At 43.1% G+C, this 26,110-nt stretch overlaps 2 protein-coding genes across 4 annotated transcripts in view; one reads left to right on the forward strand and one right to left on the reverse strand.

Annotated features, from left to right (window-relative positions):
- Positions 1-6,262, forward strand: part of XPO7 (exportin 7) — a 97,805-nt gene extending 91,543 nt beyond the window's left edge. For all 3 annotated transcript variants that reach the window (XM_077469817.1, XM_077469818.1, XM_077469816.1), the window contains exon 28: positions 1,131-6,262. In XM_077469817.1, the coding sequence (XP_077325943.1) occupies positions 1,131-1,224 (94 nt within the window). In that variant the 3' untranslated portion in view covers positions 1,225-6,262. The remainder of the gene's footprint in view (positions 1-1,130) is intronic.
- PBDC1 (polysaccharide biosynthesis domain containing 1) lies at positions 6,052-25,259 on the reverse strand. Its single transcript, XM_077469820.1, has 6 exons — positions 25,114-25,259; positions 20,497-20,562; positions 19,263-19,322; positions 10,546-10,686; positions 10,347-10,458; positions 6,052-6,484 (listed from the first exon to the last, which is right to left on the reverse strand). Exons 1-6 carry the CDS (start codon positions 25,156-25,158, stop codon positions 6,387-6,389), a joined length of 522 nt encoding a protein of 173 aa, XP_077325946.1. The 5' UTR covers positions 25,159-25,259; the 3' UTR covers positions 6,052-6,386.
- Positions 25,260-26,110: the final 851 nt, after the last annotated feature.

Below are 26,110 nucleotides of genomic sequence, written 5' to 3' on the forward strand. Positions count from 1 at the left end.
TTTGTTTTTTGTAGCTGCTGACTTTTAATAGACTTACAAATGAGTGCAACTCTGCTTTAATGACAATTGAGGAAGCTGAGCTAAGCTCCATTTTTATGTCGAGACAGGAAATATTCTGTGGTTTCACCTTAAAGTGCAAGTCCTCATTTAGTGGCAGGCCTGGGACAATGCAGGCAGGAGGGACAAGTGCCATAGGCAGTGTTTTCAGGGCTGTAGAGTGGCAATGAGTGTCCTGTGCTAGAGCACTTAGCATTCCAGCACTGGGCAAAGCTCCATTAGGCATTTCAAGGAGGCATTGCAGGTGAATGCCTCCCTTAATGTAGGGCAGTAGCAGACCCTGCCATCAATACAGGCTCCTGATGGTGAATGAAGTCCTGTACTTCCTGGGCATGTGACCCATTGCATGCCCAGGAAGTGGAAGTTTACCTTCCCAGCAGACACCATCCTTTACTATCAGGTATGAAGCAAGTGAGCTGCATGGCAGGTCATGCTAAATGTCTGGTTTATGGTTATATATTTTAGATATATTCAGTGGGCTGTGCCATCTGCACCATGACTAAACGGGGGTTTTTCTGTCCTTGTACTGTCCAGAATTTGTATACATGTGTTTTCCTTCCTGTACATTTTTAAACATCACTGATATTTGGTTGTAAAGTATTGCTCTTTCATTGGCTGTTCCATTTGAGGGTTCTGCATGACAGATTTACTGTTCAAGACCACTTCCAATTATGCAGGATGCTGGTTGGTTGCTATGAACAGGGCTGAGATCGCTCTGTGGCATCTGGAACATTGGAGGTTGGGTCAGTTGTCCATCTTTGCCCTGGGCAGTGGATGACCTTGTCATGGCATTGTTTAGTGCCATGAACCTAATGGGTGCCAACACCCCCCTACATTACCACACCTGTAAATGAATAGCCCACATCTATTCTGTCCAGTCTTTACATTTTGGATCCTTCTCTTAATATGCAGAAAGACATCCATTTATTTTCTGCACCAGAAAAAGAAAAAAAAATAGTTTTGTGAATCTGCTGATAAATGATTTGCTTTTCTTTAGTTTTTGGTCAGACAACATGGAGTTATATTTTTGATTCCGATCTCGCTTCACACTTTGTGGTTTTTGTCCTTGTCAGGTTTACGCAGAACCTTTCGGCCTTCCGACGAGAAGTCAACGACTCGATGAAAAACTCAAGCTGCGGTCCCAACAGTAACGAGATGATGAGCTGACCTCTCCCCACACCTTCTCCATCATCTCCCCACCACCTTTCTCCCCTTGTACAAAGTCCTGCACATTTTTTTGGTAATGTTTTGAATTCTTTCTACGGACAGGGGAAGTAAATACGGCGAGTGGATCTCTGCCTCCTCCCCCCTTTCCACAGTGGAGGCGGGTGGGGTGCTTTAGGAGCGAATGTGAGAGATGCACCTGTTCACCTGGACTTAAGCCCCTATTGAAAATTACAAATATATATAAATATATATGTATGTATGTGTCATATTGAGTGACCAGTAAAATCACCACCACCTTGCCCCCTTTCCACAACTTCCCTTCCTCATCAGCGTGGATGTACAGAGAAAGTGGCAGAGCATTGCGCTGCTAGAGTGAGGCTCTGCGGAGACTGCACTGAAAGGGTGAACAGGTTCTGCAAGGACATTTTGTAATAAACAAATCCTGTATACCGAGGGATGCAGCCCTCTCACTGCTCTTATTTTGACTGTGGGGTGAATGATTAGCGTTACAGGCCTCTGTCTTGTTGGGTCCGCAACATAATGGATACAGCAAGAGAGATTGCCAGGCCACCGCTTAGCACATACACGTCCTGCACTGGAGTATTGGGAGAGACCAGTGGTGTATAAAAAGCCTATAGTGTCTGATAGTTGCCTCAATACCACTGGAACAACTTGTGACTTTAAGGGCAGTATACTTTTCAAATGAAGTGGGTCACATTGTATATATTATGCCTGTAAAAGGACTGGTCAGTACCCTGATTGTTATCCCATAGGTCTACAGTGTAGTAAATAGTTCAGTCAGTTGCCTGGATGTCAATATTAAGAGGACAGCCATGCATCTAGCATTTTCTGGAGCTTAAAAAAAAAAAAAAAAAAAAGAGTCCTGTATTTTTGTCAGGTTCAGCAGGTGGCCATGCTAGATGTCTCTAATATTGCTCTAGATCAGGCAAAGGAAGGTAGCGCTCCTTGTTCTGGATCAATCACTCTGGCAGGAGCGTCTGGCGGCTAAAAAATTTTTTTTCATATATAAAGATCTCCTTCTAAAAATACTAAATACATTTAAAATGGTATTGGCTTTTCCTTACAGATATCAGTGGTATTCAGCTCGGTGACTGGTCTAGATGGCTGACAGCCTATAACCCAAGCCAGTTTTAAGGCTGCTATATCTGCCATTGTGCTTCCTGCTTGTGTGACCAAAAGTGGAATTAAAATTGGCCATGGTTGCTAAAGACAGCCACTGCTAGAGAAACAAATTCATCAATCAGACATACAGCTGGAATACATGTACCAATCATAGCACTTATATTAATGCCTAAACACTTATATTAAAATACCTATTTCAGTAGGCATTGAAATATCTTGCTTCAAGGTAACAATACATGTTGCAAGCGTTCTTCTGTAGAGGCTGCACAGACATCAGTCTCTGTCCATTGTCGATGCTGGATTTATGGAACTATTGCCCTTAGCTACATTTTGTGTTGTGCACTTTTACAGCTGGTGCTGGCATTTCCTCCCATACCCCCTAGCTTTTTTTTTTTTTTAAATAGTGGCTTTATCCTTGTAGAACCAACATGGGTGGTAGTTCAGCTAAATTATCAGTGGATTATATAAGTGCTTTTGTAGGCATGGCTGAAGCCAATTTTGATGGCGGCTGAAAAAATTGTTAACCTGCCATTGTTTTCGATGATAGCGGCATACTACTCCCTAAGCACAGTTCCCTTAGGCTTGATTTACACCAATCCTGTTTTTTCATGCTTTTTGCAGAAACGCATAACATTTTTAACACAGGTTCCTATGGAACACATCAATGCATTTTTGTGCTTCTATTTTTGGAAATGGTCAGGGACTTTTTAAATGCAAAACGCTGCTTTTTTTGGTACAATAGACTTCCATGAAGATGCTGCAGATAAGCATGTAGTGGCTTTTTGCCATTATTTAATCTGCCCAGCAAGAAATTGATAAAATGGAAAAAAAAAAAACATCAAAAACACATTTCCGAAAACGTGGAAAGCACAGCAAACAGCACTACAAAAATGCTCAAAAGCAACAGGCCTAGGCGTGGATGGAGCCTGACGCTGGCCTCAGTGCAACTTTACCATCTTGCTCACCTTGACACACAACCCCCAATACACTGATCGGTGCTTGCAGTGTTGATCGAATGTGTTGGTTTTCCAGCAGAAGCTGCTTCTTAGACTGCTATTCACATACCCTGAAAGTCATCCTGTTCCTGATGATTTTTGGCCTGTGTGTACTTTACTCCTTGCTTTAGTTCAATAATAGCACACATACCCTCTTCTACTTGCTTCCCTATTGTCATGTTAATGAACAAAATAAAACATCCTACTGGGGGCCTTTAGTATTCTGTAAGATGCGATTAAGTGATTCTATGGAGGAATGCAGAAGAGTTTGCGTGTACCCCCTTACCAACCCTCCACTAAAGTGAACCTGCAACAGAAAGCAGAGAGACAAACTGTTCAACCAGGTCTAGTAATAAGTATACACCCATAACCCCATCTGTTATTAAGGCACCCAACTAGGTGTGCTTTATGTAGAACTTCATTCAGAGCACTGGACTAAAATGGCAAGAGTCCATACAGCTTTAAGGCTGGGTTCACGCTGTCTTCAGGCACGGCTCACAGCAGGGGTCTGGTGCATCCCTGTTCTCAGTTTCAGGGCTGGATTTGGTCAAATTTTTGCCTGAATTCATACCTGAAATGGAACCAAAGATGCACAGGATCCCTCTCCAATCTGCTCTGTAGCTACCCTGGAGATGTGTGAACCGGCTTCATTGAGAGCTGATCATACTCTACTGTCATGCAAATGGATGTGGAGAAAACTGCATCCAATCGGTGTGAACCCAGCCTAATGGTGCACATAAAAAAAAAAAAAAAGCCAATGGGGGAGAGTTACTAAAACTTGTGCAGCTGTGTATAGTAACCAGTCAGCTTATTCAATTAGACCCCTTTTGCACAGTGGACTGAGGTCCGTCTATCAGTTTTTCAATTGGACACTCTATGAAGCAGCATATGTAAAAGGACATGTGTCTGTTAACACCCAAGCTGCTAAAAACAGACTGCTATAGTGGACCACTAGAGCATGGATCCCCATCAGTTGGGTGTAAATGGACAGGCACTCTGTTTACATTTGACTGACCATAGAGAAGAGTGGGTTTTGTCTGCTCTGCATAAGTGCAATGAACACAGACCTGTCACCAGAAAGCTTCCCTGCTGAGTAGGCAGAGTCCGCCCTGTGTGGAAGAGGTCTTCAGCTGTGACACTAAATCCTGTAAGCTGATTGGTTACTCTGCAAAGCTACACCAGATTCTCAGTAAATCTCCCCCAATGTGTTTTGGGTGTCAGTGTTCCCCTTCATCAGTGCTAGAAGTGGAGTAAGAAATGTAACCAGATGCAGGGAGAGACTTTGCTATATAATACTCTGTACAAGTGAACTAGTGCTGGAATCAGAATTGGTTGCTAAGACCAATAATGCAGATGTTACTGGATGAGAGTTCATGTCTACATAGAAATATAGCAATTGTTCCATTTTTTAATTATCCTACTCCATTTCAATCCCTGCTAAAGGGGTTGGTTATTTGACCGAGTGAGAGTGTAAATATACACATCCACACACTGGGCTTAAATGCCGTTTTGTTTTTTGTTTTTTTAGCCTGTAAAAGCACCTCTGTTAGCCTATGTGTCCATGCATCCATAGATGTTTACAGAGTAGGAAAAAGGGGGGACCACACCTTCACCAGCATGTTAAGGAGAGAACCTTTTGAGTAGGAAAAATGCTAAGACTTGTCTAACATTTATGCAATCCAATGACCAGTATAAATTAATATTCTGGCCAATGGAATCCATTAACTTCCCAACACACGTGAAATACCTTTTTTAGGCATGTTTTTAAGCAGCTTTTCTCCTGCCGTGGCATTCAGAGATGAAAAAGCTGACACCTAAAGCTGTATCGATGCATGATTTTGGTCTGGTGGTTTGAGTGGTGATACGTCTTCCCCATATCACATTACCATCCTAAGGCTGGGTTCACATTGCAGCGATGCGGGAACGCTTGCGAATCTGCTGCGGGTTCCCGCATCGCATGCCTCCCAGCGGCAGTTCACACTGCCCTATGCGAACTGCTGGGAGTGTCAATGAAACGTTAATGACACCCCCAGATCTGTTCGCATATCGCAGTGCGATCTACAAACTCGGACAGGAATCGGATCACATGGTGTGAACACCCATGCGATCCGATTCTGCTGCGGACCAAAAAAAAGGGTCCTGTGCGAGTTTGGGCCAGATGCGATGCGAATTCAGCCATACTATCTGTATGGCTGAACTCGCATCGCACAGAGATCGGATGTGATTTGCAGTGCGGTGCGAATCACATCTGATCTCATAAACCTCTGCAGTGTGAACCCAGGCTCAATGTGAAGTAAGATTCTTCTCTTTAACATACATATACTTTTACTAGCATGCGGAAGGTTACCTATCAGATTATTTTATTTTTACTCCCTGATGAGGGAACATGAACTGTAATAAATGCTCAACAGGTTTTAATTATTCCTCTACCCCATCCTGAGTTGGATATTAAGATGATTACAGGTTCAAACGACACCATGGCTTGCTTTGTGCAGGAGGAACACTTCAAATATGGCACTTACATCGAAGCTTTGGAAAATGAGACTCTGCTCAACGGCCTTTGGTTTGAGCTGTGAGAGGAATTTATAACATATTTTATGTTCTCGCCTAAGCCATTTACGGCACGATCTTGTTCATACAGTGGTGCAGAGATCTGGGTACAGGATTGAGGCAACTATTCAGTCACATGTGGATTTAAGAGAGGTGTAGATATACATGTATTTTATTTTATTGGAAAAATGTTTAAAAAAAAAAAAAAAAAAAAATACTCTTGTTCGGCACTTGTTGGCTCTGAGGTGGTTTAGAAGTCTATGTTGACAGCAATGAATTCTGGGTATTTACTGTTTGCCAAATGAGTGTATAGTGGAAACTGCAGAAAATAAAATTGAATTGTTTGTTAATCAGTATTGTGGCACATGGTAGCAAGAGGCTGCTGGGTAATGGATTGCTTTTCCATGAGTCGGTCCAGGGGGGGGAACTGTAGAATTGGGGATTCCCAGCAGTTTGCTGCTATTCCCGAGATGTTCATTTCACTGGTTCTGATGCTCTGTGGTGGAAGATGACATCATTGTATCCCTCCCTGTTCCGTGCTATTTCTACACCATAGAATTGGATCCGGGTTGCTAGAAGGGGGGGAAAAAATAAAAAATAAATCAACTCAAATTTTTACTACAAGGGAAGACTGAGATCTATAGGCTACATGATTAAAAACAAAAAAGCAGAGTTGCCGCTGCAGTTCTTAAAAAAAAAAAAAAACAAGCTAATATCACTGCCTTTTTGGCAATGCTGTTGCCTGGCTTGTCAATCATGCAGATGTGGGGGGGAGAATTATTAATTCACATCCCTATGCCAGGTGGGTGACTAAAACCTGGTACACAGTCTTTTTCTGTTTAATCCACCAGGCTAAATGAAAGAAAACTGAAGAGCTCATTGTACCAACTGCGATTTTAGTGTGGTGATCACGCACCATGCCTGTCAGACAGGCTGATAAATACAGGGGCCAAATGTCAGCTGAAATTTGGCCCATGGATACCAGGCTTAAAATTACTGAAGCTAGTGGGCTCAGTGCAATAGTCAGGCAACTGGCTTTCTTTTTTTTTCTCCCCCCAGACTAAGCTCCCCTGTAGCAACTCGCACATTTACTCATAAAATATTTACTTTAATGGAAGCACACCAAAAATTTACAGGAGGGCCCATTTTGCATTGTCTAGTCTTCCCAACTAATTTTTTCTTGCTTATAGTCCAAGTCTGCTTTAGAATCATGTGCATGCACTGGGTCTGATCAACTTTGATGTAAATCTTTTATCCCAAAAAAGGAAAAAAAACGATGATAAAGTTGGAGTTAGTGGGGACACCAATAGAGGTGGTGTCTTACTGGCCAGATCACCAGGTGAAAAACAAATGCAGACACCACATCTAAGGATTGGGAAGCTGAAGTATAATACATTTTTGGTGTCAATACTGCTTTAGGCTAGGGTCACACCATTGTGAATTGGATGCGGAGTCATTTGCAATGGAGCCGGTTCACATATCTCCGCTGTAAATTTACACAGGTGCCCCGTGCATCTTTTGGTCTGTTTCAGGTCCAAATTCAGACCTGAAATGGTGAACCAGGACACACCGGACCCCAGGTTGGAGCCACATTCAGTGTGAACCCAGCCTTAAGACAGACATGGGTAATCTATGATCAGACCCAGTGCATGCACACTGTTCCAAAGCAGACAATTCGTCTCACACGGGGCAATTTTTTGGTGCGTGCCATGACCGTTAGTAACCTGGAAGAAGCCTACAGCAAATGAGGTAAAAAATCACTTGTGTCGGTGATATAAAATATTAGAGCCACTAGATCAACCAGCATTTACAAAAAGGTCATTAGGTAGCCATCAATAACCTATTTTATGTACAATTCACCATTCAATTCTGTGCTAGAATGAATAGTCATGTAAGAAAGCTAAAAAGTGGTGTGCTTAACCTTATGGTAAATTATGGTAAATTGTGTTAATCAAAAAAAAAAAAAAGTATGGTCAGTGATTGCAATACCAGCTTAACATGGATGTGGTGTGGTAAGATTATAGATGCACTCTTACATATATGCCTCAGTAGCCACAAATGGTATACATATGCTTTGAGTGCATCAATTGCCTTTACAAACCAAGATATTACCTTGTAAATGTAGCTGTGACAAAACTACAGGAGTGGCAGATACAAGACCAGTTGCCCTATACAAGTAGGAAGCAGCAGTGATCGGTCTTGATTACTGGAAACTCCTGCACATTCATGAAGTTGTTTCATATTAAACTACTGCACCGATGTGGAGGAAAAACACAATCTTTCTGTGAAATATGTCCCTTGGCTTTAGAGGGGGGGGAGGGGGGGGGGGGAAATGTTTTGCCAGTAGATCAGGCGTCTGCTTACTTTTTTTTTTTTTTTTTTTTCTTCACCCAACACTGGTGGTCACACTATCAATATGATCATTGGGTACAACCAAACTGATCATATATTAACCCCTTGGTGCCATCTTCCACCAGTCCTTTAAAGGGCTTGGCATTCCAAGGAGCAGGGCTTGTGACCATGTGGCTGCTGCGATCAGGAGCTTTTGGTGAGCCCGTGATCACTGTGCCAGGAGCGTGATCTTGACACAGCTCTATCGCGTGCAAATATGGACGCTAAGGCCCAGCCACTGAAAGGCTGCATATTTGCATACGGACGGTGCCTAGGGGTTAGTAACTCAAACCAAAAGACCCTTCCATTCATTCAATTTACTGAGTGCTCTATGGATCTGCCATGGTAAAATTTGAATTCGTTGACTATCGAACAAATATCTGCTTGTGCGTCCGACCACCAATCAAATTAAATACGATGGTTTTCAATAAACAGTTTAGATTTATGACCGGTAGATTGTATTTTCCCTCAACATTGTGTAATACTACTGGGTACTGCAACCTGCCACTTTGTAATAAACAATACATTGCAAGGTTGCAGTAGCTATATGAGGTTTAGGTATGAACAATATGTATGGCTACCATTAATGCAACCTACACTCAAAGTGCCATTTTCTCAGTTTACATACTTCTGATGTTTAGACTTCAGTACTTTCTAGGTCACTGATCGAAAGTATAGAGATATGGAGTTCTGACATATTTTTATATATATATATATATATATATATACATATACACACACACACACACACACACACACACACACACACACACTCCAGGTTAACAGACAGCTAGCATTTTCAAAAGGGAGGCTAAGAATGGTAGCCCAATATTACCAATGACAGGTGTACTTTCACACTTATGATGGCAATTTCCTGATAAAAGCCTGACTTTAGAAAACATCTAGTTCATCAGTTGGACAAACATGTTCACATCCTGTAAACAATCCAGCCTTCCAAATTACTAGTTAGGGTAAGAGTATCTGATGGATGGGGTATATGCTCTACCTGTTGGAGTTCAAATAACCATGTTATCCCTCCCCTATGGATTATATCCCAGCATAAAGGCACCAACTCTTCAGCTTCTGCTTAGTGTCTGAAAATATTACTAAGCCCAGGACCCAGCATTCACTATATCTAGTGTACTCTACACAGACCATGGAAATGCAAATATTTTAGCAACTCTAAACAGCTAAATACTTTTTCTCATCAGCAGTATATTGCAGTCTTGGGACATGCACCCTCCCAACAAAAGGGGAGAAGGGGAAAAAAAACCACCCTAGAAATAAACACCAAACTGAGTATTTGTAGCTTGCCCCAAGGCTCTGTCTTATTAGATTAATTGGGAACTATGGAAGAAGGAGAGGAGCAGGGACTCAAACAACCTTTTTACACACTGCGCAAGATTAACCCCCTTAGGTTCCACAGTAAGTATAACAAGCATGCTTTACTGTGTATACAGACTGATTTTTTTTTTTTACCATTGTGGGTTTAGCAACAATAAGGCTGGGTTCACATGTATGCAAATTGGATGTGGTTTTAACCACATCCAATTTGCATAACGTGAATGTGACCGGTTCTCGGTGAAGCTGGTTCACACATTTCCAGGGCAGCCGGTTTTTAAAAAGGTCCCGTTCAGGAAACAATTTGCACCTGAATCGGTGAACAGAAAGGCATCAGACTCGGGGCTGCAAACTGCAGCCGGACCTGTGTAAACCCAGCCTAAGGGCCGGTTCACACTGCGGGCGATGCGAGGCGACACGACTTGCCTCGCCGCGATCTGACAAGTCGCCCCCGTTCTGTACAATGGAACCGTTCTGAGAGGAGCGACTAGAGTCGCTCCGACTCAGAAAAAAGGTTCCTGTACTACTTTTGGGCGACCTCGGGGCGACTTGCATTGACTTCTATACAGAAGTCATTTGCAAGTCGCCGCTGAGGTCGCGGCGAGGCAAGTCGGTGTCGCCTCGCATCGCCCGCAGTGTGAACCGGCCCTTAGTCTCATTCATGCTTGGATGTTGACCCAGTCTTCTATCATTTCCACTCACCAAAGATGGTGTTTTCCTCGGTGTATTCTTTGCTGCAGTCCAGCCTTAACAACGTTCCGTAATTAAAGTCTTCTACTTCAGTCTCAAATTTCATGCAGAAAGGCCGCCATTTCTGCCAAACAGAATAACCATGAAAGAGGATATTGCAACCTGCTTCCAGAATAGAGCTTTTCCCAATGCCAGCTGTTTGTCACCTTACCTCTTTGGCTGCTGGAGATTTCAGATCTTCTGGATCCAGAACATCAATACGGAGTTCAGGAAAGTCACCTCTAAATGCTGCATAAATTACATCATCTTTCCGCGTCAGTTTGAGGTGACGTGGGTCCACAGAGCCTATAAGCTAATGGGTCAAGAGGTTTTACTAGAAGAGGCCACTCCATGATTTATTGTTTGAGCAATTTACCCTTAAAGACAGTGTCAAGTCCAATGTTTTAGATACATGCAAGCCTTTTAGCAAGAGGACAACAAGCAGTTGATTTACTAAAACTGGAGAGTGCAAAATCTGGTGCAGCTCTGCATAAAAACCAATCAGCTTCCATGTTTTAATTTTTCGAAGCTTAATTGAGCAAGCTGAAGTTAGAAGCTGATTGGCTGCCATGCACAGCTGCACCAGATTTTGCGCACTCCAGTTTTAGCAAATCAACCCCACAAATTTCACACGAAATAAAAATGAGAGGTCATCATAAAGGAATTAACAGTGGATGGTTCATGCAATGCATCATACAGTTCATCTGACATTTGTTAATCATTGTGATTATGATTAGAACTTACATGTTGATTAATTCAGTGGCAAGAACTTAAAAATACATTTTAGGATTGATGTGGAGGAGGATCTTCCTGGAGTCATGTGCCAGGGTCATTGAGCCAGCAGTCCCATACTTTGTTTAGTTGGACACCCTCTGTTAGCATAAATGCACTTTTTAACCGGCAAAGTCACATTAACCACTTTCAGACCTGACCATTTTGCGGGCTTAAGACCAGAGCACTTTTTGCAATTCGGCACTGTCGCTTTAACTGACAATTGCGCTTTCGTGCGATGTGGCTCCCAAACAAAAATGTACATCCTTTTTTCCCCACAACTAGAGCTCTTTTGGTGGTATTTGATCACCCCTGCGTTTTTTACTTTTTGCGCTATAAAACAAAAAAAAGGGACAATTTTGAAAAAAAAAAAAAAAAGCATTATTTTTTTACTTTTTGCTATAATAAATATCCCCTAAAAATATAAAAAAAAAATTCCCTCAGTTTAGGCCAATACATATTTTTGGTAAAAAAAAAATAATTATCTCTATATATTGCAATAAGCAATTATTGATTGGTTTGCGCAAAATTTATAGAGTTTACAAGATAGGGGATAGTTTTTTTTTTTTTTTTACTATTAATGGTGGCGATCAGCAATTTTTATTGTGACACATCGGACAATTTGACACATTTTTGGGACCATTGTCATTTATAAAGCAATCAGTGCTATATAAATGCAAAGATTCCTGTGTAAATGACACTGGCAGTGAAGGTGTTAACCAGGGGTGGCAGTGTAGGGATTAAGTGTGTCCTAGGGGTGTGTTACTAACTGTGGGGGGGGGGGGGCGTGGCTGTGTGTTGGTGAACACTGATCTCTGCTCCAATCACAGGAAGCAGAGATAAGTTTCACTTGTTGCTAGGCAGAATGGGGAGATGCTGTTTACTTCCACATCTCCCTGTGAGACGGTCACAGGTATCCCCGCGGCGATAGAGTCCACGGGACCCGCGACCGGACTCACAGGGGTCCTGGGCAGCGCGCATGCGATGGCAGGGTGGCAATTTCAAATGGACGTACCTGTACGCCAATTTTCCTGCCCGTGCCATTCTGCCAACGTACATCATCGTGCACTGATCGGGAAGTGGTTAACTTCCATCTTCCACTCTATCAGTGCAGGGGCATTGGCCTCATCCACTTCTTGGCAATATGTTTTCTGGCTGAGAACAGTGTCTCTTATAGAAATTTTTGTATATTTGTCAAGTACATCTGGGAAAATCCCAAGGAGACACTGCTTAAGGCTAAGGGCGAATCCATGTTATCGTGAAGGAAGGTCACTACCTGCTTCCAGAAACCCTGAATCCTGGGGCAAAACCATATAAGGTGGAAGAACGTGCCAGTTTCTACTCTGCGCAGTGGACACCTAGTGGATTGCTCTTTCCTGTATCTGGCCACTCTAAGGGGGGTGAGGTAGGCCCTATGTAGGATATATATCTGAGTCAGCCTATCCGACAGTCTGGGGGGTGCCTCCCTACAGGTCTCCAGCGCCTCCTCCCATTCTCCGTCCATGAGTGGGCCCAGTTCCCTCTCCCAACGAGGTTTTGGAGAATATGCAATTTTGCTGGATACGGGAGTAGATAAAATGTTATAGAACAACGAGATAAGGTCTTTTGGGTCTGTGCTTCTGGCTATGGCCATGATAGGGTTAGGGGTAGGTTGCGGGTAGGACTGTGGAAACTGTGCTTGAGTAGCGTGTCGAAAAGAAAAGGTGGTTCTGAAGCGCATATTATTCCTTGAGTTTATTAAAGAGCTTGAGGTTTCCATCTAACAAGTGGTTTAGGTAAAATATACCTCGTGAACTCCAGATCTCTGGATGCTTTGGAATTCTGGCATTTGTTTGTTGTGCCACAATGGTGTGTAGTCATAAGTCGGGATCCCTAGTTTAATGGATGCTATGTCCCGTATACACCTGTAGTGATATAGAGGGGATTTAACGACACAGTCTGAAATTCCTTCAGTGTTTTCACATGAAAAGATATAATAAAATGTGAGGGGTGTACTCACTTTTGTGAGTTACTGTACATGGTGGGGGTTCACCTTAATGCATTCTACGCATTAAAGTGAAAAACCTACTGTGCTGCAAAAGTGCCCCCATCCGATCCAGATCTCGCTGCAGTCTCCCTCCTCCCTAGGCAGATTGATAGCAGCAGGAGCTGCTGTCAATCAAATGCTGTGAGGGGCAGGGACAAGCAGCCTGCTCTGTGTCAACAGACACAGGCGGGGCAGCTTGGGAGCAAGTACACACCTGCCAAAGAGGAAAAGCGTTGGGGGGACCCCACAAGAAGAGGATCGAGACTGCTCTGTGCAATACAATTGCACAGAATAGGCAAGTACAACATGTTTGTTGTTTTAATTTTTTTTAAATAAAGCTTTAATGTTACTTTAAATAGGGAATGAGAGGCCAACATTTACCTTCAAGGATACTCAAAGCTAGATCATGGTCTAGATTATGCACCACACAAAATAGGCTTTCCATGTGCAACAATAGACTTAGCAAAAAGTGGACTTCTTAACCTTCAAAAGGGGCAAAATGATCAAATCTGATAGCTTCCTATCACCTAGTTCTTAGAACCTGGCCTTCAACAGCCAAGTGGTTAAAGCAAGCAATTGAGTAGAATGGTAGACTAGTCCTTAGGCCAGAAGATCAAAGTGGAAAAGCATCCACAAACAGACATGCTTAGTTTAGACTCCTAGCGTACTGAGTGCCAATTCAGGGCAATGAGAATCACAGGAATGGCATCCATCTCGACCCTGCAAGAGGGAAGTTGGAAAGGTAGAAACACAGCTCAGGTTAAAATTACCTCCTAGTCACCAAATTTTCCATTGTAAAGGCCTTAGGGTGCTTGAACTAGGTGACAAACTGTCCAGTTTGTTGTTGAATCTGGACACCAGAAGATCCAGTGTCCCCCATTAACAAGGGGCTTAAAAACCTAAAAATCGAATCAGGATCCAGACAGACAGCTGAGAAATTCCACCTCCCAAATTTTACACGCCTGGAATGTGAATGGCAGACAGGGCCTAGGTCTAGGATCAGTGATGGTGAACCTTGGCACCCCAGAGGTTTTGGAACTACATTTCCCATGATGCTCCACTACACTGCAGAGTGCATGAGCATCATGGGAAATGTAGTTCCAAAACATCTGGGGTGCCAAGGTTCGCCATCACTGGTCTAGGACATGCAGTTCTGCCCATGAGAGGATCAAGTCCACTTTCATTTTGCATGACAACTTCTGGTGCCTCCCTGATGGTTGAATGTAGGCCACAATTATGGCATGGTCTGACTGGACCATGGGATGGGTGACTCCAGCACTATTTTGGCAATACATCATGCCAGTCTGGCCATGCAGATCACATGCATGGGGTGGTCCAAGGACTTAGTCTGTCCCATGCTGTCAGAATGTTGAAGTGAAATGGTCTGGAGCAAAATTAGGCATACAGAACTGCCTCAAAGGAGACATCGCACCCAAGACCTTTATGCAGGCACGAATCGTGGATCAACCCTGGGACCAAAGGGCCTAGTCACAAGGACAGAAGTTTGTCTTGGGGGAAGGAAGATCCTTGATGGAACTGTATCCAATATCAGGCCTGAAAACCCAGGGTCCATGGTAGGCCAAAACAAAGGGTGCCAAATTGGTAATGCTGATCACTGAACGTAAAATACAGGTAGTGTTGAGATGGGAATGTGCAGGCAAGCATTCTTGATGTCTATTGGCCAGAAAATCCCCCTGAGGTGGTAAAAGTCAATCTGGCTGGTTCTACACAGAGGTTTTTGAATCCAGAGGAACAAAGCAAAAGTCTAGAAGACCTAGTATGGGTCGAACTCTTATTTGGTTTGGGAACTGTGAATGGGTTTGAGTAGAAACCCTGAAAGTATTCCTTGTTCATGAATGGGCCGACAATCACCTGCAAGAGGAGCTGCTGAAAGTCTTTGCCGGGAGAGGTACTTTTGAGATAGCCTGTTTTTAGCCCATGGAAAAGACACTCTGGACCCAAACGTTAGATTTCCAGGAACCAGAAGGTCAACATTTCCAACAGTTGTTCCTCATAGGGCAGCCACTTAAAACTGTATTAAACCCAAAAAGAACACATTATATTGAAGTCTACCAAATCTTAAGTGATGACTGCATTCGTTTTATTTTTATTTTTTTGCTTCTCTTCTCCCCATTTTCACCTTATGATCTGGTCAACAAGTGTTGTTTTTCAAGAGAAAAAGCTCTCTTGCAGATGTAGCAGTTACAGGTAAACAAACCATGTACCACTGACAGGGGTGCTTACAAATAATCAGCTTTTATTTAATGTAAACCCTTTATCCCAAAAGGAAAAACTAAACGGTTTGCTGCAACTGCTTGTGAAATGTTAGCTGGAGTTTGACTTCAATTTGTCAGTGTAGCTAAATCTGCTAGTACATTTAACACTCCCCTTCCTCCAAGACTAACAATGCAACTGTATGAATGTACCATCCAGATCACCATGTGAAGATGGGGGGGAGCTATGAAAAACACGTAATGCAGCCACTCCATCTAATAATTGGTAAGCTGCAACAAATTACATTTTTGGTTTTGGGTTCAATAACGCATTTTTTCATGGAAGTTCTGCTGACCAGCATTAGAGCCAAAGAATACTCCACATATGGATCTCCTGAAGATCTAGCAAAGTATTCCCCCCCCCCAGCTGTTCATGCCGTTGTGTAAGGCCACAGGTAATAGCAAATGGAGGAATCCACGATAATAGAGCTAGAGTCTTAAACCCTGCATTTAGTAAAGACAGCAATGATCTAGTAAAAATGCCATGGAAGCAAATGTAGGTTGCATGATGGGGATGGGATCAAAAATTCTGCCAATGAAATCAAACATTGTGGCAGAAAAATCCTCTCTAGACAAGCTGGAGAACAGATAAGTAGCCGAAAGACCAGCGGAGTGCCCAAAGGCAGAGACCAATCCAAACACAGGGTACTAAAGTCGCGTGCAAAAAGACAACAACCACCCCACCACAGATATAAGGGAAGTCCCTACAGGTTTCTTTTGTGTGCCAGTTTCACCTGAAGGTGGCAGTAAAAACTAATGGTTAAAGACTGAAGATCCTGTGTCTTGTACTGCTGCAGCCAAGAAATAAGATTTTGGGGTCTACAGATTGTTAAAAAGTACATTCATAAGATTTTGACGTTATCGTGATCTCAAAACAAAAATTCGACAACTGAAAGCCTTTATATGACACTGAAAAAAAAAGTAAAAACGAAGATATATTTATGTAAGGAAAAGTATGGAAATTGGGGGAAAAAAAAAAAACACACAGCAGAAAAATAGCGACAGGTAGAATATTTAATTAGCCTAGGTTCAGATCTTCACGGTTCTGCCTGCTGCATTTGTGCAGGCACAGCAGTCATTTGAATTTGCTACTGTATATGCATTCCCTGCACTAAAAGGGTCCCTGAACACAGCAGCACAGAAACCACTTGGTACTTTGGAACTGTGCGGGAAATCGCACTGCATCTTTCAGTGCATGGGAGTGACAAAGCGGGGTGCCCCTTAAAAATAATTTTTTTAAAGTCAGCAGCTACAAATACTGCAGATGCTGACTTAATAATTGGACATTTACCTGTCCCAGGGTCCAGCGATGCAGGGGAACAAAGCTCCACGGCGCCGGCATTCTTACTGTGGGCACCCACTGCGCATGTGCGAGCAGCGCCACGATACGGCACGCAGTCATCTGGGACCTGTCACGTGTCCCAGATGACTGCACTGAGGGGAAGTGACGTCTGGTGCCCAGGCACTGAAGGAAGCAGACTACGAGGAACCCCCTAGCAACAGGCATTTAGAGGGGACACCACTTTAAGTAATGGAATCACTGCACATTTTCTTAGAAGCAGCACGTTTTTGTGCGAGTATGGGAATGCATGCTTTTTACCCACAGATTTAAACCTAGCCTTAGGGCTGATTGGGGTTTAACCAAGGGTTGACACATTTGTAAAGTATACTTTTATACACAGACTTTTAAGAAATGTCATATGCAGATTAAAGGTTATATACAGTGAAGGAAAAATATTTGATCCCCTGCTGGTTTTGTACATTTGCCCACTGACAAAGAAATTATCAGTCTAGAATTTTAATGGTAGTGAGAGACAGAACAAAAAAAATAAAATCCAGAAAACGCATTTCAAAAGTGTTATATATGGATTTACATTTTATTGAGTGAAATAAGTATTTGACCCCTTTGCAAAACATGACTTGGTGGCAATCACAGAAGTCAGACATTTCTTGTAGTTGGCCATCAGGTTTGCACACATCTCAGCAGGGATTTTGTCCCACTCCTCTTTGCAGATTCTCTCCAAGTCATTAAGAATTCGAGGCGGATGTTTGGTAACTCAAACCTTCAGCTCCCTCCACATATTTTCTATGGGATTAAGGTCTGGAGACTGGCTAGGTCACTCCTGGACCTTAATGTGCTTCTTCTACAGCCACTCCTTTGTTGCCTTGGCTATGTCTTTTTGGGTCTTTGTCATGCTGGAATACCCATCCATGGCCCATTTTCAATGTCCAGGCTGAGGAAAGGAGGTTATCACCCAAGATTTGATGGCACATGGCCCCGTCCATCATCCCTTTGATGCTGTGAAGTTGTCCTGTGCCCTTAGAAGTACCCCCCTCCCCCAAAGCATACTGTTTCCACCTCCATGTTTGACAGTGGGGATGGTGTTATTGGGGTTATAGGCTGCATTCCTCCTCGTCCAAACATGTTGAGTTGAGTTGATGCCAAAGAGCTCAATTTTGGTCTCATCTGACCACAACACTTTCACCCAGTTCTCCTGAATCGTTCAGATGTTCATTAGCAAAACTTCAGAAAGCCCTGTACATGTCCTTTCTCGACCAGGGGGACCTTGGGGGGTGTGGCAGGATTTCAGTCCTTCACAGTGTAGTGTGTTACCAATTGTTTTCTTGGTGACTATGGTCCCAGCTGCTTTGAGATCATTGACAAGATTCTCCCATGTAGTTCTGGGCTGATTCCTCACCGTTCTCATGATCATTGAAACTACATGAGGTGAGATCTTACATGGAGCCCCAGACTGAGGGAGATTGACAGTTATTTTGTTTCTTCCATTTGCGAATAATCACACCAACTGTTGTCACCCTCAGCAAGCTGCTTGGCGATGATCTTGTAGCCCATTCCAGCCTTGTGTAGGGCTACAATCTTTTCCCTGATATCCTTGGACAGCTCTTTAGTCTTGGCCATGGTGGAGAATTTGGAATCTGATTGATTGCTTCTGTGGACAGGTGTCTTTTATACAGGTAACAAACTCCCTTTAAGAGAGTGCTCCTAATCTCAGCTCTTAACCTGTATAGAACACACCTGGGAGCCAGAAATCTTGCCGATTGATGGGGGATCAAATGCTTATTTCACACATTAAAATGCGTTTTTTTGGATATTTTTGTTATTATTCTGTCTCTCACTGTTAAAATAATACCTACCATTAAAATTATAGTCTGACCATTTCTGTCAGTGGGCAAATGTACAAAATCAGCAGGGGGTCAAATACTTTTTTTTTCCCCTCCTACTGTATATGATCTACATATAAATGAAATAAACTGATACATTGAAGAGATTTTAGACTGGAGCAGACACATTTTGGAGCAACTTAGCATGGTAACCAGCTTATAGCTTTATTTTCAAAGCTTAAGGAAGATCTTCACCCTGTAATCAAAAATGTAAAAGTCAGCAACTACAAACACACTCCAAATAGTAGGCGGCCAAAGCGAAAGTCAGGGTGGATGCCTGTCAATAGTAACCCCCTCCCCTTGGGTAAAATCCTGCTTTAAAATAGGCTTAAGGTCGAAGTCAATTGGTTACCATGCAGAGCTTCTCCAGATTCTGTATGTTCCAGTTTTACTAAATTTGTCTCCTCCATATTTAATCAATGACAGTTGTAGACTATACACAACATCTATCACAGGAGTAGCTGCATTTTGACAGCTGGTAAGAGTCGGTAACAGTTGAAGGGGAAGAGGAGCTGGATCCTAAAACTTTGTTGACATTTCATGAAACTTATCACTTCCATTCAAAATCTTCAAGTGGTTAACGTTGTACCTCCCCACCAATTTCCCTCATCTGGGTAGCCATTAGTCCATACTTACATTAAAGTAAACCTCTGCATGTTGATAGGCCTTCATGGCCCAAACCATCTCCACATTGGGCTGCAGAAATAAAAGTAACACAGTCAGACACTGAAGATGCTTATTAGTGGGAATGCTTTAGCAGTCCCACTATTATTCGTTTTTTTTATTTATTAATCATCTTTTTAATCTTATTATTCCATTACGTTTTTTGGCTCTGCGTAACTTCTGCATACTTTCAACTATTAAAGCCATTCAACTTTTAAAATGTTCAGCTCTTTCAGCTGATGATGGGACTTCAACTTTTTTTCTACTATTTATACTTTTTAAAATAATACGCTTTTTAACACTTTTTTTTTTTTTTTTAACATTGAAGTCAATGAGAGTATGCCTAAAATCCTTAAAATCTTCTTCCGCTACCAAAAGTTTCTGCTCCTTCATACTTTCACCTACAGATGCCAAACAAACTTTAAAATGTTCAAAAATATTCAGCTATCTGGCTATATCTTTTCAGTTTGATATCTTTCACAGTTTTTATGAAAAAGCTGTTTAAGTTTAGTGATCATTTCATAAAATTTCATTAAATTTAGGGCATCCAGGCTTTTGTTGCCATGGTTACCAAAGCTTCTAATACACAGTTATGGAGGGTGGGGGAGAGCACAGACACACCATGTACCGATTTATAATAGAGGAATATGATGGGCAGTTTTGATGCTATTCAGCAGTCCCACGCATTTTCTACATGAAATGCATTTTCTACAGGAAATGCATTTTCTAGGATAATTATAATCCTACAGATTTTTGCCACCATTCATCATCTTTTCTGAAAAAGTGCTGTAAAGGAATTCTATTGTAATAATTATCTTGTCACAAGTGCTCAGTGAAACTAGCTAATTATTGTAAACCCCCAAAAAGTATATACTTTCTGAAAGCAGAGACCCTGGAAATAAAAAATGACAGTACTCAAAAAAAAAAATAAAAAAAAAAAATTTGTAACGTCTCACGATATTTGGCGCAAACAAGCACAATATTATACCCATTTATATGGAAAGAAATAAAAGAGACTGGGTTGCATTGCGTAAATACCAAACATCAAGTGTTAAAATTGCACACGCTTATGGAAAAAACAATGATGTTCAAAATTCTGCACAGACAACAGGGAGGCGTTCATTCCTCACTATGTTCTGCCCCTCTTATACAGCACATGGCTCAATATACAGCACAGTATTCTGGTGATATACAGCACACTACTTACATCATTGCCATAGGATTCTGCAGGCAGTGATAGTGCCTGTGCCACCGACAGTGCTTCTGACGCTCCCTAGAAGAAACAAGTGAAAATAAAATAAACTTAAACATTGTTTGTGTCATTGGCCCTAAAATGTTTTGCTGTGTGTTCAGTGTTTCCTTCATTACTGTATTCTTCAATGATCAATCAGGGATTTACTGTCAGTCCCCCCCCCCCCCCCCCTCTATTTACGTTTTCAGAGTGGTAACGCTATTCTGCCACTCTCACTGTGCACGTTGCCGTTTTTCCCTGGGATGAGGCCATGCTCTACTCATGGGAAACCTAAGCGATTTATGAAAGAAGACATCTGACATGCCTTTAGAAGTGCATGGTCCTTCCTGCGGGCCACTGGGTGTTGCAGACATTAGCGCTACAGTCTGTTCCAGGAGTAGGTTGGATAGAGTGTATTAAAGCAACTGATCAGCAGATTGCACAGTTAAAGTCTGTGCCATCAGGAAGGAGCATGCATGTCTAAAGGAATGTTAGGAATATGTAGGGTCATATAATGCTCAGAGCTTCATCACACACTGAAACTAATATCTGCCCCATGGTCACACATGAGGTGCAGAAGTACATCAGCTACATCATGTGGGGGAAAAAGGTATTTAAGCTTAGTAAAACCAAGACATCTATTAAACACAATTTGGGATGCACAGCACCAGTCTAATAATGTAGCTCTACTGAAGCACATCCTAGGAGGTCCTCCTAGCTGTTGGTTAGTGTAACTGATGCTGGATACTCCCCACAGCTGAGGTCATTTGCACCGGAGAGGATGAGAGGATGCACCTGGGACTGATGGATGAAGGAAAGCGCCATTTTTTTTTCTCCAACAATGACAAACCACCTGGTATTCTTTTCCCAGAATGCAGGCGCTGTGAATGGAATGAAAGAGTGCAGCCCCTATTATTCATCTGCCACTGTTCCATTCCATGAAAATACTACTATGAGTTATCAATGGCTGAGGGAAAATTAAGTTCATAGTCACAGCCTCTCATCCAAACAGCTCTAAAAGATCACACTATTACATGTATGGTCTCCCATGAAGCTAGTCCCTCCGATACACGTATGGTCTCCCATGAAGCTAGTCCCTCCGATACACGTATGGTCTCCCATGAAGCTAGTCCCTCCGATACACGTATGGTCTCCCATGAAGCTAGTCCCTCCGATACACGTATGGTCTCCCATGAAGCTAGTCCCTCCGATACACGTATGGTCTCCCATGAAGCTAGTCCCTCCGATACACGTATGGTCTCCCATGAAGCTAGTCCCTCCGATACACGTATGGTCTCCCATGAAGCTAGTCCCTCCGATACACGTATGGTCTCCCATGAAGCTAGTCCCTCCGATACACGTATGGTCTCCCATGAAGCTAGTCCCTCCGATACACGTATGGTCTCCCATGAAGCTAGTCCCTCCGATACACGTATGGTCTCCCATGAAGCTAGTCCCTCCGATACACGTATGGTCTCCCATGAAGCTAGTCCCTCCGATACACGTATGGTCTCCCATGAAGCTAGTCCCTCCGATACACGTATGGTCTCCCATGAAGCTAGTCCCTCCGATACACGTATGGTCTCCCATGAAGCTAGTCCCTCCGATACACGTATGGTCTCCCATGAAGCTAGTCCCTCCGATACACGTATGGTCTCCCATGAAGCTAGTCCCTCCGATACACGTATGGTCTCCCACGAAGCTAGTCCCTCCGATACACGTATGGTCTCCCACGAAGCTAGTCCCTCCGATACACGTATGGTCTCCCACGAAGCTAGTCCCTCCGATACACGTATGGTCTCCCATGAAGCTAGTCCCTCCGATACACGTATGGTCTCCCATGAAGCTAGTCCCTCCGATACACGTATGGTCTCCCATGAAGCTAGTCCCTCCGATACACGTATGGTCTCCCATGAAGCTAGTCCCTCCGATACACGTATGGTCTCCCATGAAGCTAGTCCCTCCGATACACGTATGGTCTCCCATGAAGCTAGTCCCTCCGATACACGTATGGTCTCCCATGAAGCTAGTCCCTCCGATACACGTATGGTCTCCCATGAAGCTAGTCCCTCCGATACACGTATGGTCTCCCATGAAGCTAGTCCCTCCGATACACGTATGGTCTCCCATGAAGCTAGTCCCTCCGATACACGTATGGTCTCCCATGAAGCTAGTCCCTCCGATACACGTATGGTCTCCCATGAAGCTAGTCCCTCCGATACACGTATGGTCTCCCATGAAGCTAGTCCCTCCGATACACGTATGGTCTCCCATGAAGCTAGTCCCTCCGATACACGTATGGTCTCCCACGAAGCTAGTCCCTCCGATACACGTATGGTCTCCCACGAAGCTAGTCCCTCCGATACACGTATGGTCTCCCACGAAGCTAGTCCCTCCGATACACGTATGGTCTCCCACGAAGCTAGTCCCTCCGATACACGTATGGTCTCCCACGAAGCTAGTCCCTCCGATACACGTATGGTCTCCCACGAAGCTAGTCCCTCCGATACACGTATGGTCTCCCACGAAGCTAGTCCCTCCGATACACGTATGGTCTCCCACGAAGCTAGTCCCTCCGATACACGTATGGTCTCCCACGAAGCTAGTCCCTCCGATACACGTATGGTCTCCCACGAAGCTAGTCCCTCCGATACACGTATGGTCTCCCACGAAGCTAGTCCCTCCGATACACGTATGGTCTCCCACGAAGCTAGTCCCTCCGATACACTTATGGTCTAGGGCTGCGACTAACGATTATTTTCATAATCGATTAGTTAGCGGATTATTGTTTTGATTAATCGATTCATAACCTTAAAAAAAGGTAATTGTGCTGCGATTTGCATTTTTACATTTTTTTTTTGCCCAATTTGTTGTTGGGCAGATTAAAAAACACAAATTGCTGCAAAAACGCATTATTACATGCTTTTCTGCAGCTTCTCCATTGAAGTATATTGAACCAAAAAAACAAAATGGCACAGTTTTGCTTAAAAAAATAAAAAAAAAAAAAAAAAAAAAAAGTTCTTGTCTTTTCCAAATACGCAGCAGCTGAAAAAAAACCATGGATGTGAACGTGTCCCATAGGAAACCATGTAAATGAAATGTAGTGTGTTTCTGCAAAAAATCACCAAAAACCCAGGCCTGAGACGTTTAGTAACAAAATGGGGTTAAAAAAAAAAACTAAAATTAGTACAAAAAGAGCAAATAATCGCTACTGTAAGGGGTTAATTTTTTAATATGGGACAGTGAAAGTAATGTTTACAGTAACGATTTGCTCTTTTTGTCCTATAAAGGGCTAATTTTAGGTTTTTTTTTTAACCCCATTATGTTAGTGGCCGATTAATCGATTATGAATAGTAATCGATTAATTTCATAATCGATTAGTTGTTTCGGCCCTATTATGGTTTCCCATGAAGCTAGTCCCTCCGATACACATATGATTCTCCTATGAAGCTAGTCCCTCCGATACACGTATGATTCTCCTATGAAGCTAGTCCCTCCGATACACGTATGATTCTCCTATGAAGCTAGTCCCTCCGATACACGTATGATCCTCCTATGAAGCTAGTCCCTCCGATACACGTATGATCCTCCTATGAAGCTAGTCCCTCCGATACACGTATGATCCTCCTATGAAGCTAGTCCCTCCGATACACGTATGATCTCCCATGAAGCAAGTCCCTCCGATACACGTATGATTTCCTATGAAGCAAGTCCCTCCGATACACGTATGATCTCCTATGAAGCTAGTCCCTCCGATACACGTATGGTCTCCTATGAAGCTAGTCCCTCCGATACACGTATGATCCTCCTATGAAGCTAGTCCCTCCGATACACGTATGATCCTCCTATGAAGCTAGTCCCTCCGATACACGTATGATCTCCCATGAAGCAAGTCCCTCCGATACACGTATGATCTCCCATGAAGCAAGTCCCTCCGATACACGTATGATTTCCTATGAAGCAAGTCCCTCCGATACACGTATGATCTCCTATGAAGCTAGTCCCTCCGATACACGTATGGTCTCCTATGAAGCTAGTCCCTCCGATACACGTATGATCTCCTATGAAGCTAGTCCCTCCGATACACGTATGGTCTCCTATGAAGCAAGTCCCTCCGATACACGTATGATCTCCTATGAAGCAAGTCCCTCCGATACACGTATGATCTCCTATGAAGCTAGTCCCTGCGATACACGTATGATCTCCTATGAAGCTAGTCCCTCCGATACACGTATGATCTCCTAAGAAGCAAGTCCCTCCGATACACGTATGGTCTCCTATGAAGCTATTCCCTCCGATACACGTATGATCTCCTATGAAGTTAGTCCCTCCGACACATGTATTGTCTCCTATGAAGCTGCCCCCCCCATACATCTATTCAATTTCTATACAGGTTGTCACCCCAATATCTCTATGGTCTCCTATACAAGCTGCACTGTGCGCCCATGCTGTGTGCACATGGGAAGAGGCTCCCGGGCCCCGCCTGTGTATAATGAGCACGGAGCGGTGACTGGGTGTAGTCGGCACTCAAGCCGGACACGGAAAGCCCCAAGCCCGGCTAACACATTACTCAGTTCTACCATCATTTCTCACCAGTGATTCCAAGCCTGACATTCCTCCTGTGGGGACTGCCATCATGCTTCACTTTCACCTCTGACCCGGAAGTAATTTATCCCCTTTCCCTTGTTCACTCTTGAAGTCAGTTACGCCATGTTTACTGTTCCCTGCACACACGCTCGCCTTGCGTTTTACGCATGCGTTTCAAGTAACTAGCCACCTGGTGATATCATTTCCAGCCAATGAGCTTGCAAAAGCAAGGCGGGCGTTGGATAGTTGCTACGGAAACCAGGCAGCGTGCTATAGAAGAAATGTGTGTTTGTGGCGTGTCGTATGATGTGTCATCTGTCGCTCTAATCACCCTCATTATGTTCTGCCCCACTTATACAGCACATGGCTCAATATACAGTGCGCTACTAAATATACAGCACTACTAAATATACAGCACTCTACTAAATATACAGCGCACAACTAAATATACAGCGCACAACTAAATATACAGCACTCTACTAAATACACAGCGCACAACTAAATATACAGCGCACAACTAAATATACAGCGCACAACTAAATATACAGCGCACAACTAAATATACAGCACTCTACTAAATATACATGTAGCGATGACACTTTGGATAAAGTGTCTGTCATGTACAAATTTAGATTTTACCTCAAAACAGTAAAGCGGTTCTGAGGGTTAATTATGTAGGTTGAACTTTGACATCAGTTTGGCTGGGCTGTGTTAAGCCCCATACACACTATCAGATTTTCTGCTGATTTTTTTTCCTTTAGATTTACCAAAACCATGTAATATGAGGTCAAACCTTAGGAGTTTCAATGTGTGTGCAATCAGGCAGGCCCTTCTACTACATAGTTTTGATAAATCTGAAGGAAAAAATCTGAAGAAAATCTGATAGTGTGTATGGGGCTTTAGAGCTCTGCCTGGTCATGTGTACAGTTAGGTGCACATGACAGGCTCAGAACCAGGCCTGGTTGGACGCTTTGGGTATCAGCGTTCCCCGGAGCCAATCAGT

This window comes from Lithobates pipiens, unplaced genomic scaffold (assembly GCF_037356315.1).
Source record: "Lithobates pipiens isolate NorthernLeopardFrog02 unplaced genomic scaffold, aLitPip1_a1.2 Scaffold_8, whole genome shotgun sequence".
NCBI lineage: Eukaryota > Metazoa > Chordata > Amphibia > Anura > Ranidae > Lithobates > Lithobates pipiens.

Bases quoted from the DNA above. Each gene is read 5' to 3' on its own strand.
- PBDC1 (XM_077469820.1), bottom strand. From the start codon at position 25,158: ATGATGGCAGTCCCCACAGGAGGAATGTCAGGCTTGGAATCACTG. The intron at 20,563-25,113 runs GTGAGAAATGAT...TGTTTCTTCTAG, and splicing joins TGTCAGGCTTGGAATCACTG to GGAGCGTCAGAAGCACTGTC. The intron at 10,459-10,545 runs GTAAGGTGACAA...TCTGTTTGGCAG, and splicing joins AATCTCCAGCAGCCAAAGAG to AAATGGCGGCCTTTCTGCAT.